The sequence below is a fragment of the Ciona intestinalis genome, chromosome 8, assembly GCF_000224145.3.
Source record: "Ciona intestinalis chromosome 8, KH, whole genome shotgun sequence".
NCBI lineage: Eukaryota > Metazoa > Chordata > Ascidiacea > Phlebobranchia > Cionidae > Ciona > Ciona intestinalis.
This window is the reverse complement of record NC_020173.2, coordinates 3,476,951-3,488,850: the sequence shown is the minus strand read 5'-3', so window position 1 is coordinate 3,488,850 and position 11,900 is coordinate 3,476,951. Positions and strand designations below refer to the sequence as shown.

General features: G+C 36.1%; 6 protein-coding genes across 8 annotated transcripts in view; 4 read left to right on the top strand and 2 right to left on the bottom strand.

Moving 5' to 3' along the window:
- The first annotated feature begins 47 nt into the window (after window positions 1-47).
- LOC100187030 (cytochrome b-c1 complex subunit 6, mitochondrial-like) lies at window positions 48-1,247 on the top strand. The gene is made up of 4 exons (XM_002130024.5): window positions 48-207; window positions 454-525; window positions 804-965; window positions 1,141-1,247. Exons 1-4 carry the CDS (start codon window positions 160-162, stop codon window positions 1,171-1,173), a joined length of 315 nt encoding a protein of 104 aa, XP_002130060.1. The 5' UTR covers window positions 48-159; the 3' UTR covers window positions 1,174-1,247.
- LOC104265902 (dnaJ homolog subfamily C member 18-like) lies at window positions 1,234-2,516 on the bottom strand. Of its 2 annotated transcripts, none has more exons than XM_026835446.1 (2): window positions 1,376-2,516; window positions 1,234-1,340 (listed from the first exon to the last, which is right to left on the bottom strand). In XM_026835446.1, the coding sequence occupies exon 1, from the start codon at window positions 2,412-2,414 to the stop codon at window positions 1,539-1,541; it is 876 nt and encodes a 291-aa protein (XP_026691247.1). In that variant the 5' UTR covers window positions 2,415-2,516; the 3' UTR covers window positions 1,234-1,340; window positions 1,376-1,538. The 2 variants fall into 2 exon arrangements, with proteins under 2 accessions (XP_026691247.1, XP_026691248.1); XM_026835447.1 differs by having other exon boundaries at window positions 1,275-1,309; window positions 1,344-2,516.
- Window positions 2,517-2,691: 175 nt separating this feature from the next.
- Window positions 2,692-5,073, top strand: LOC100184635 (glutaryl-CoA dehydrogenase, mitochondrial). The gene is made up of 9 exons (XM_002130191.4): window positions 2,692-2,926; window positions 3,034-3,204; window positions 3,271-3,382; window positions 3,443-3,564; window positions 3,629-3,758; window positions 3,815-4,046; window positions 4,112-4,341; window positions 4,406-4,566; window positions 4,658-5,073. Exons 1-9 carry the CDS (start codon window positions 2,842-2,844, stop codon window positions 4,720-4,722), a joined length of 1,308 nt encoding a protein of 435 aa, XP_002130227.1. The 5' UTR covers window positions 2,692-2,841; the 3' UTR covers window positions 4,723-5,073.
- A 308-nt stretch (window positions 5,074-5,381) lies between these two features.
- LOC100182271 (cytochrome b-c1 complex subunit 7) lies at window positions 5,382-6,475 on the top strand. The gene has a single exon (XM_002130277.5). The coding sequence runs from the start codon at window positions 5,731-5,733 to the stop codon at window positions 6,277-6,279; it is 549 nt and encodes a 182-aa protein (XP_002130313.1). The 5' UTR covers window positions 5,382-5,730; the 3' UTR covers window positions 6,280-6,475.
- A 521-nt stretch (window positions 6,476-6,996) lies between these two features.
- Window positions 6,997-9,170, bottom strand: LOC100179937 (kelch-like protein 18). Its single transcript, XM_026835434.1, has one exon. The coding sequence runs from the start codon at window positions 9,053-9,055 to the stop codon at window positions 7,325-7,327; it is 1,731 nt and encodes a 576-aa protein (XP_026691235.1). The 5' UTR covers window positions 9,056-9,170; the 3' UTR covers window positions 6,997-7,324.
- A 110-nt stretch (window positions 9,171-9,280) lies between these two features.
- Window positions 9,281-11,900, top strand: part of LOC100184588 (uncharacterized protein C1orf87-like) — a 6,764-nt gene continuing 4,144 nt past the window's right edge. For both annotated transcript variants that reach the window (XM_018812894.2, XM_009861163.3), the window contains exons 1-5: window positions 9,281-9,903; window positions 9,986-10,121; window positions 10,765-10,876; window positions 11,199-11,337; window positions 11,500-11,642. In XM_018812894.2, coding sequence (XP_018668439.1) covers window positions 9,776-9,903; window positions 9,986-10,121; window positions 10,765-10,876; window positions 11,199-11,337; window positions 11,500-11,642 — 658 coding nt within the window. In that variant the 5' untranslated portion in view covers window positions 9,281-9,775. The remainder of the gene's footprint in view (window positions 9,904-9,985; window positions 10,122-10,764; window positions 10,877-11,198; window positions 11,338-11,499; window positions 11,643-11,900) is intronic.

The window sequence follows — 11,900 nt, the reverse complement described above, 5'->3', positions numbered from 1 at the left end:
ACGGCTCTTTTATAGTTAAGATTTCTATTCCGTACTCAATCAACCACGAAATCAGTTTTCCAATGCTGTTCTTAACCTTCCGTTAAAGCTTTCACAGTTTGCATAAGGTCATCGTATTTTGCTTTTTTTGTTGTTCAGATCGTACTGTTGTAAATACAAATGACGATCGAAGAAAAGAACATGCTCTACGGAGAAGAACCAGAGGAGGTACGTGTTATTATAAAAAATAGACAGCCTAAACAAGTAAAAAAGGTTATACTATAACTGCCGACAGCAGTGTAATGGCTAATCTTTTTAGATGTAACTGCTCTTCGTATATTGTAAATTAAGGTAATGTTAACATTTCTATTGCCACTTATTTTCTCTTTGCGTGATAGGGCACTTACAGTAGTTACAAAATGCATGACCCACCAATTCCATATCTCGTGCACACTTACAAATAAAATGTTTCAGGAGGAAGAAGAAGCTGAAGAGGAGGAAGATGACGACGATGATGATGATGAAGAGGATGAAGAAGACTTAGTGGTTTGTATTCTTAATAGTTAAAAGTATTTTGTACATACAAGAAAAAAAGGAGGACTAAAATAAGCAATAAACAATGCAGAATTTTGCTCATTTCAGAAGAATTCTGCTTACTGGTCACCTGTTATCAATACTATTAGGGTAAACCTTAGGAAACTAGTGAAAAAATCTTCATGAATCCACGCACAAAATTATTTAACAAAAAAATTGTAAAAATAAAAAATGGCATAAATTAAGCAAAAATTAAGTTTCTTGCATTTTCTGAAACACCTTTTTATTAGGATCCTATGGATGCTGTAAGAGAGACATGCGGTGGAGCACCTGCCTGTAAAAACTACCGAGAAGAACTGGATGTGTGCACTGAAAGGGTTTCTAGCAGGTCAAACACTGAGGAGCATTGTACCCAGGAACTTTTTGATTTTCTACATTGCTCTGACAAATGTGTAAGTGACTGTTTTGGTATTATTTATATCTTTTTTAAATTATATAAAATCGGTTTTTGTGTCTTAACTACACAGGAATCTGCAACTAAGTGAATGATTTAAACAAGTTGTGGGTGTACTTCTAAGCTTTGTAGATATGGTTTTAACTTTCTATCAATTGTTTTCTTATTTTCAGGTTTCCCAAACCTTATTCAAGCAGTTAAAATAGACAAATTCCTGATTGGTTCAATAGTTGGATTGGTTCCATTTTCATATTAATTTAAATAAATAAAAACTCTTCAATGCTTTTTTTTCATCAGAGCAGAAGATAGCTTGTCTTAAAAAGTAGCTTATTCGAATGCATTTTTAAATGAAATCACAGTGACTACAAAACTGCATTTTTAAATGAAATCACAGTGACTACAAAACTGTAACAAATAAATTAAGCACAAAACATGCAAGAGAATCTAAACAGTTGCAGGCAGAATTTAATATTTTGTGGTTGTTGTTTTCTGGATCAAATGAAAATTTCTATGTAACGTATCCTGCAAGTCTACCCAAAAGTGCAAGAGTATAGTTTAAGTTAGCAACAGACTATTTGGTAGATGTCCAACTCTTATAACCATGTTCATTATTAATATTAACTGGATCAAAGGAAAGTTTCTTTTTAAGATCTTGAATATCTTTAGAAGTAACTTCGCCGGTTGTTTCGATGTTAATAAATGTATCCTGGCTCTTCCTTCGTTTTTCCTTGTGTTGAACATTATCCACTTGTTGTATCTGATTTTTAACATTTGCAGCTTCCTGGTTTTGCTTTTTGCTGAAGTGAATTGGCTCCTTATTTAGAGTGTATGTATGGCGTTGTATTGGGGAGCGGAATGGGTTGCTCCCTGTTGGTTTTTTCCTTTCATTTAAGAAAATTAATACAAGAACTGAAAAGCTTCCAAGAAAAAGCAAGGCATCTTTGTAAGTGAAATCTGACCATTCATCCTCTTTGCCTTGATGCATATTAGACATGTGTGGTGTTTTGTACTGCTTTGTTGTATGATTATAAGTAACTGTGTGATGCATTCCAGCTGCCATCCATTCTTGAAAAGAGTGTGTTGACCTCTGAACTGATGCCAAATAAGAGTCATATTTTACTCGTAAACTACTGTTTGACAAAGTTTCATACGCAAGTTTAACCTGAACAAAATCTGCTTCGGTTTCACTTTTTCCTAAAGATTTATCGGGATGAAGTTTCATAGACTGTTCATAATACGCACTTTTTATTTCGGCAGTTGAAGAGTTTTGTTTGATTCCCAGCATTTCATAATAACTTTTGTTTGGACGGAACTTTCGGAATGCAATATGGGTATGACTTCCACGTTTGCACAATGTACAAAGACTTCTTTGAAGCTGCAGCACTGTTGTTCTTTTGCAATGGCATAGTATCTTCACGCACAAACCTAAACCGGGTATTTGATGCATTTAAAACTAGCGCAGAACCAAATACCAAACGAGTGCAGAAGTAACAGTAACCGTTGCTGCACAGTCGATCTGTAAAAGTCATTAAAATCTGGCTTCGTTAAAAAATAGGTACGTAATCAACTGTACTTCAGTCACATATTATAGCTAGCTACACAATATAAACTGCCCTATACCTAGCGGGTTAAAGTAAACTACACGTAACTTTGCGTCATATTTCGCATAAATGAACTGTTGACATGCGCGCATGTTGCATAATCGACGTGAACACCAATGCTCGACACGAATCGGTCCGAGTGGTGACGTCCTTTCAAAACAATTCCCCTTCTTCTAATCGAAGTTGTCGGCTCGTCTTGTGGCTGTGACACATTTAACAACGGTTGCGTACGTTCGGTTTGATTCGGAGTGTTTTCATAGGATAGTAAACAGAATGTTTTGCATAACAGCCCGAAAATCTTCAAGAGTTTTTCAACACATTTATAAAAGACATGCACAAGAATTAAAATTATTAAAAGGTAATAGATTTTTGAACACAATGGTGTTATATTGCCATAACATTTTCTGTTAAACTGAAATTGTATTACTGAATTATTTTATGCAACTGACCAATGTTTTCTTTTAGACAATGTTTGCAGACATATGTCAGGTGTGGGGTCAACAAAGTTTAACTGGGAGGATGCCTTTAATCTTGAAGACATGCTAACTGCAGATGAGATTATGATAAGAGATCAATTCAGAAATTATTGCGATGAAAAACTGATGCCAAGAATTTTGCTTAGCAACAGAAATGAAGGCAAGCAAAATCAAAATGTATTTTTTGATTTGTTGCAATTGTTTAAACAGCTTGTTTTTGTCGCAGTATTTGATAGAGATATTATGTACGAGATGGGGGAGTTGGGAATATTAGGAGCAACAATAAAAGGTTATGGGTGTGCAGGAGCATCTTATGTTGCGTATGGTTTACTAGCCAGGTATATGTTTATGTGCATGAATGTTTGATAATGTATAATGTGAACTTTGGTATTTCTCAGGGAATGTGAAAGGGTGGACAGTGGTTACAGATCCGGTATGAGCGTTCAATCATCATTAGTAATGCACCCGATAAATGCATATGGAACAGAGGAACAAAAGGAAAAATATCTTCCAAAACTAGGTTCACTCTAGTGCCGAATGTGTTTAGTTTTTGGTTGATAATATTTTTTTTCCTATGTTAACAGCTCAAGGAAAACTGATCGGTTCTTTTGGACTTACTGAACCAAATCATGGAAGTGATCCCGGAAGCATGGAAACTAAGGCTAAATATGACAGTGGCACTGGAGCCTACATTTTAAACGGGGCTAAATCTTGGTAAACAAAATACCAAAGGCCTAAAACGTTGGGTAGTTAGCTTTTTATGTTTGCAGGATTACCAATTCACCAATTGCTGATGTTTTTGTTGTGTGGGCTAAATGTGCCAAAGAAGGGAATGGAAAAGAAACTGTACGTGGTTTTATTTTGGAAAGGGGAATGAAAGGACTTTCAACACCAAAAATTGAAGGAAAATTCTCACTTCGGGCATCCATCACAGGTCAAATTGTTATGGAAGATGTTGCTGTACCTGCGGAAAATATGTTTCCTGATGTTGAAGGATTAAAGGTAGTTTTGTGACACCTGATTTGCAAAAGTTAGTCTAATGCTTTTATTTGTGGTACTAATTTTAGGGACCTTTTGGGTGCCTAAACAGCGCGCGGTATGGAATTTCCTGGGGTGCACTTGGAGCTGCAGAGTTTTGCCTTCATGCTGCACGTCAGTACACACTAGATAGAGTCCAGTTTAAAAGACCACTTGCACAAAATCAACTTATCCAAAAGAAATTTGCTGATGCCCTCACAGAAATATCCATCGGCCTGCAGTCGTGCATTCGAGTCGGCAGGCTCATTGATGAAGGAAAGTTAGTAAATGCGACTTAATCGTTAACTGTTTGCCGTGCTGTTCAACTGATCTACTTTTTGTAGGGCTGCCCCTGAAATGATTTCCCTTGTAAAGAGAAATTCATGTGGAAAGGCGTTGGAAATTGTGAGAAATATGAGAGATACACTTGGTGGAAATGGCATATCAGATGAATACCATATTATACGACATGTTATGAATTTGGAATCTGTAAATACATATGAAGGTAACAATATGGCATTCTCTCCGTTGCTTCAAAAGATTCAATCGTTATCTATTTTTTTTAATAGAGTTTTACCTGAAAGTTTTTATTTCAGGTACTCATGATATTCATGCTTTAATACTTGGAAAGGCCATCACTGGATTGCAGGCGTTTTATTAAAATCTTTTATATTTATGTTGTTTATGCATTCAAATCAAGTATCGCAATTCTTTTTAAATTATTGTGTGGTCACTGTCGGGTCATAGATTTCTAGATCTTTAGCAGCAAATAGTATTGTTAAGGAATTCATTTGTGTAAATTGTACTCGTTTGCATATTGCTTGTGTGTGCTTTGGATGTAAAAGATTTATTAGTTGCTTCATTTGATGTGTTAGTTACCAACTTGCTACGATTGGGTCTTTTATACAACATCAAATGAAACATAAAATAGTTTCAACCAGTGCCTTACGCATGTGATTGTGATACTTGTTTAGGGGGTCGACAGGAAAAAATAAATTGGTTTATAGTTCGAGTCCGTATATGTTTATATACAGACGGTTTTAACCAAATGGGAAATTTAATGTTTACCTTTAGATAATAGCAGCTTCGATGCATCCTTCATATTGCGGAACTGGTAAATGTAAAGATTATTATCAGATTAATGTTCAAATTTCTTAGGTCATTAAAATAAAATAATGAGTTTCCCGCCGCGGATGTTGTGCAATTTTGTTTTTAAATATATTTTATTTCTATGAAATTGTAAGGTCAACGATGTTGCTCTTGCTTTACGAGTTAGTTTACGTGACTCCAAGATCCCGAGTTGTCATTGTACTATTGTGGCAAGGTTAGATTATATTAGAATTAACTTGTTAAAGGTTGGACCAATCAGTTGTTAGTTTATTTAACTTGGTACTAACGTGTTCGTTTTGTGGTTAAATAGGCAATATATCTTGTAATGCGATTAACTAACTAAACTAAGTATCCTGAATGTTCTGTACTATAGACTTGATTTATTGTACCTCATTAAACAGTAGTATGATTTACACAAATTTGTATTGTAACTTTAAGTAGTATATATTTTTTTCATTTGTATTTTATTATTTATTTTCCAATTTATTATTACCTTTATATCTAGGATCTAGCTAATTGGAAATCATTTTTTAAATTATTTCTTCTGAAGACAACAAGAATGTCTGCTGCAAGACAAGGCTTGCAAGTGGCCAAGAAGATCACGTCACTTAATGCTGTTAACCTTAACTGGCAGGTCGGCAAATACCCAAACCAACTTGGATGCATCCACGACAGTTTGGCCCCCTTCCAGAAACAGCTTCACAAGATTGACTACGTTGGATCAGGCTACTGCAAAATTGGCCTGCTGAACCATGATATGCTAAATGAGACCGATCCGATTGTTCAGGAGGCAAGATTGCGGATGACAGAAGATGAGATCCAAGGAAGATATTTCCGACTCTCAAGAGCTCTACTTCTTTCCGCTAACCACCAGATACTTCCAACTGAGCAGTGGACACCAATGGATTCAGATCACAACTACCTTCAGCCTCATATCAATGCTGTGAAGCAGGAAACCAAGGAAAGGTTGCTGGTGAAGTGCGCTTTGCTTGATTTCGAAGATTTGGTAGACCGGGTGTTTTTGATTCCCTTCCGTATGATGAATTACTTCCAGATCAAAAATATCCGACAGAAACTTAAAGTCCAAGGAAACCCAAAGCTTATCTAATCGCTTTCACAGATCTATCTTCACTAAAACTGTATGCTAATTCATCAGTTGTAACGACTTATTTATTTGAATATGGTATTTTGAATAATAACTTGTGACTTTTTTGGTTTAATAAGTTCAACAGTGCATAAACAAATACAAAATAAAGTTCTATTTATCTTTATCATTCAATGAAAGCAGATATATGTTGAAGTTACATAATGTGCAGCTGTAGGCTTGTAACAGTGTTGTCTTTTTAGACAAATTTATTGAAAAGGAAGTGGCTTTTAAAGAAAAAAATGGTCTTTTCCTGTTTAAAAAATTTTAGTACAAGTTCGAAAAGATTTTTTTAAACATATGCTGGTTTTTCTAAACCTTGCAATGTTGCAAGTTTGCAACATAGCGCTTGTCTGCGCTATCGCAAGAGGTTAAGTTAACAAAACTGCGCTATCGCAAGAGGTTAAGTTAACAAAATCAAGTATCATTTCATCAATCGCCCAAATAATGATGGAGTTATCAAGGGTCCAACTCAAAAAAGAATAAGATTAGCAGATTACTCCTGCTATTGTGTATCTATAGATTGTAGTAACATGTCCCTGGTAGCATAGGTAGCATAATACTTCTCAATATCCAGTGCCGCCAGGCAAATGATACGCAACTATTGCTTAATCTATGAGACTATTTATTGCCACTGTGTGTCTCCTACTCAGAACCAAACACAGACAAGTCAGGTATATATGATTGAAAGTTTTATTATTATAGCAAAAAAAAAGGTTAAAAGATGAGTTAGGGAGACATATTTTGCTTTAAAACAAAGTACCAACAGTAAAGTATGTAACATCAGAAGTTTTTTTATTCTATCAGGGCTTCGTGCTTTTTGGTAATCATAAAACAAATCATAAACTTTTACAGCTGAACATATATATTTTATTTTAATAGAAATATATTTCATTGACATACTGGGAAATAGTACAGAATAAAATGAGTGCTATATGATCCTTAACACTTTTTAAATAAATTGATCTGAAATCTCTTGAAGGAATCTGTTAGGTTATTGCTTCACAACTCACAACAGGGGAAGAGGAATTGTACCGACGCCAACACCGCCCTCATGTGCCCACATTCTGTCAGATTTCCTCCAGGAGTTGGTCTCCGGGTCGTAAACCTCAACAGAGTTGAGGTTGGTGCAGCCATCGTAGCCACCAAGGGCAAAGATCTTGCCGCCACTGATAGCGATTCCAACACGGCTGCGTCGCATGCTCATTGGAGCCACGAAGCTCCACTGGTTGGTAACTCGGTCAAACACTTCAACTGTGTTGAGAAACTTTTGGCCATCGTAACCACCAAAGACAAACATGCAGCCTTGCAAGGAGGCAACACCATGGCGGCATCTTTTGGATAGCATGGGCACTTTCATGCACCACTTGTCAATGCTTTGGTCATAGCATTCAACTGAATTGAAAATGGACAAGCCGTCATGACCACCAAGAATGTAAACACAGCCCTCAAAGACTCCAACAGCTGCTGCACTTCGAGACTTGTTCATTGGACTAATCTTCTGCCACTCTTGCGTATGAGGACGGAATACTTCACAATTGCTGAGTGAGGAAACACCATCATATCCCCCACATACGAAGATTTGATCTTCATAGGCAACACAGCCAAGAGCACTTCTCTTCTCTTGCATAGGCTTGATGTCACACCATTCATCAGTTTCTGGTGTGTACATTTCCACAGTATTGAGCCGATTCATACCATCATATCCACCAACCGCGTACAGCTGTCCAGCTAGTACGGCCACACCAACTCTGCTTCGGCAAGTTTTCATAGATGCCACAAGCTCCCAACGACCCACAAGGCCAGAATATTTTTCCACCGTATTAAGTGCCTCCCCAGCTGAAGTAAGTCCACCAACAGCATAAATCATTTCATGAATTTCAGTGCAATATCTTGGCCGTACCATGTTAGGGGGGAAATCTGATCTTCGGTCAGGCATCAGATGATAATCTTTTGCTTTATCAACAAGATCTCTGCATCTCAGGCAAGATTTAATGGCTGCATCCATTTGAATAACATCAGTTAGAAACTGTGGCCGGAGTAAAGGTAATCGTATATGCTGAAGCAGCTCATGCATATACTCGCATCTTTGTGTGTATTTAAACTTCACCCATGCAGAAGCAGCATAAAATAACTGCTCTTCAGACTTCACATGTAGCTCGTTCCGGCATAAAATACTGAGAACTTTCTCCTTTGAAAGGTCCAAAAACTCGTCGGATTTGGACACTTCAACAAAATGTTGGTTTAAGTAGCTTTTCGCTTTTTCCAACAAAGGCATACACATCAGTAATTCAGCGAACTGACAAATTCCTAAACAATTATTGGGATGCAAGTGCGATTTAATAAAATTGGCACAGAATTCTTTAACAACTTGAAGTTGCAGAAAATTTGCTCCGATCATAATAGATTGAACAGTCTCTACGTTTACAGTTATTTTTCCAGTGTAGGCATAGTTGATAAGGTGTTCTAGTGCATTTTCGTCAATTGCGCTAATTTCGATTTCATTCCCATTAGCTTCTGCCATGTCAGTGGTAAACATACTCGTAAAATAAGGAATCACGGCAGCAAGAACGATTTTGTGCGCTGTAAACTTGCATTCGTTAACTTTTAATGTCACATCGCACATCTTTCCTTGTCTTCGAATTCTCTGCATCATTTCAAATGCAGATGGAGCAAATGATCGGCAATCCAATGTTTCTTCAGTATCTTCATAATCAACATCAGGTAATCTCAAGGCCATAACAAATTAGGTAAATGCAAAATAAGGCTCAAACGTAATCTATAAATATATAATACCAATGAAATAAAGATTGACCTTGGTAAAACATTCGTTATTATTATTATGAAAACAATGTTTTTATTTCTACCAATACCAACGAACTATTATACTATAATGATGAATACACATAGGGTATACCGACAACGCAAGCATAATTCAAACTAAATCTAAGACCAACGCCTTTTTCCGATGCACGCCGAACTAAATGTCACACCAACGCTTTTTCGAACTTACCACGATTATTTCTTGCCTTTTTCCGAAATATAATAAACGACTTTAGGCAATAGAACAAAGAATGATGCACTTGTCTTGGAACTTCCATCTTAGCGGCTTTACGCGGTCAGATTGCGCACGCCCGCGTAATATCCGAAGAAAGGGCTTTGTCAGTGTGCGTCATGCCTTTGTTGTGTCACAATTGAATTCGCAAATGAATCGAAAACATATTCTGCAAAACATCTATTTTTGTTATTATTGTACATGACAATTTGGCTTTTATAGTGGTGGTTGGACTGTTTATGGCAATTTAAATTGTCTATTCACGTCGCATTGACGTAGCTAGCATCCATATTAGTTCGGAGCGATCGCGTTCATGTTGCTATGGGCAGACAGCTGACGCTGTAGTGCGTAGTGTTGTTTACGTCGTTATTACTGTGATATAAAGATACAGAAGAACTGGCAACAATGAGACGAGTCACCCAGAACGCTCCTTTTGGAACTGATAATACCCCTGCACTAGCAATCAAGATCGTTGGTGGCAAAAGAGTAGAAATATTAGCAAGAAATGAAACTGAATCCGAAAGCAGTCAAAGGTAAAAGTAAAAACAATTATTCCCATTTTCAATCAAAAAAAATTAAATTTTTAATGTTTTTTTATTTAATGTATCTTTGCAGAATTAATGGCCCTCCATACCCTAAAGGACCTCATGGGACACCTTCCATGTTAACACAGCCAATATTCCGAGCTTATGAATTTGATGATTTACAAAGGGGCTACAATACTGCAAAGCAACATGAAATTGCACGACAGGTATAATCATCTGATAATATATATTGTATATATATTTATTACAGCCAGCAGATGTGATATTTTTATATTCTAAGATTACCTTTTTTGCTTATTTCTGTTCTTTTATACACTCTTATTCCCCATTGGCATTGTGTACAAACTTTTGGTCATGGAGACAATAATTTGTCCCACATACGCTAATTATTTAATTATGGAAAATACAGCACTTGCGCTTGCGAAAAATAACCTTCTTGCATGTGCGAGATCTAGTCATGAACTCCAATACTCTGCAGACTGGCTTATTTCAAAATGTGTTAACGAATATTTACACAATGAGTTTACAGCAGTTTGGAGATGAAAGATACTTAAACTGTGTGTGCAGATTGATAAACGATCTAAAATGCACCATTGTTTTAACAACCATATTATAAACAAATGGCCTGGAAGTTTGGCCACAGTTATTTACCAGTGTACTTTATTACAGGAAATACAATGATGTAATATACAAGTTTGACATTTATTGTTTAAAATACTGTTGCTGTCTAAATACTATTTAAATACACTACAGCAATTTAACAGTGATATCTTTTCTTTAAATCAAATACAAACTTATACGATAGTAGTTTTTTTTAATATGCACAAAGGTTTATTTTTCTTCTCACAGATAACATCCTACACATCACCATTCGGTGATCGCACCCAGTCTTTTAGACATGGTGTAATTCCCATTAATAAAAAGGCAGTTCTGCCCCCTATTGGAGTTTCCCAACCTGCAGGTATATATATCATATGGTAGGCTAACAACTGATATTATAAAAAAACATGCTCGTAAATCTAACAAATGCAACAACAAAACAAAACTCTCTGGAAAATATGTCATATAAAGCTAGAAAGCAGTTGCACTCAAATGTATGTTTACTGGTGCTGTAGGCTGTAGCGGTTAGAGTGTTTGCAGTAAAAGAGGGGTAGGAAATAACACACTATTAATGATGTTTGGTGTTAGGGGCATGAGAATATTTATAGATCTAAATTTAAAACTAAGGTGTCTGACACTTTTGGCAATTAGTTCAAGAAAATATCCAACTTTTTTTACTGCAGGGTCAACTTTGGCTAAAGAAAATGAATTTTCTGGGACATTTTTAACCGAAATTGACAATGATGAATGTAATAAAGATGACATAACATTAGAAGCTATGATAGTAAAACAACTACGATCATTTTCCAGTCACAAAATCAAGTAAACAAATTGTTATTTTTAAATCACATCTATTTTTAAAGATTTAGTATTTTGCTTTTTAAAGTTCAGCATACTATTTCAAATTTAAACTATTGAATATTTAAAATTTCAATACTTTAATTTTAAAGATTCAATAGTTTAAATACTGCATTTTCCCACCAGAGACATGTACATTGAGTTATCAGCTTTTGACCGTCACCTCACAGGCTACGTAAGTCCCACTCAACTAAGCCTTGTTGCACTACGACATGATCTTCCACTTAAACCTTCTCTAATGAAGCTCACTTTCCAGAAATTTGCAGACGGTTCGTAAATATTGCTTTTTACTTTAATACTGTATTATTGCCTGGCGGCGTGGCAAAGTAGTTAGCGAGCTTTCTTCTAACCCAGAGCTAATAAGTTAAAGAATTGTCGCTGCTACTATTGTGGGTGTATATGTTCTTGGGGAAGGCCACTTCAACCCAAAAGAAAACAATACAAAAATGAATGAATGAATGTAACTTACTTTATCCTCGCGTGGCCGGAAAACGACAGTCGTTATCACACGGGTTAAACCTCGTGCA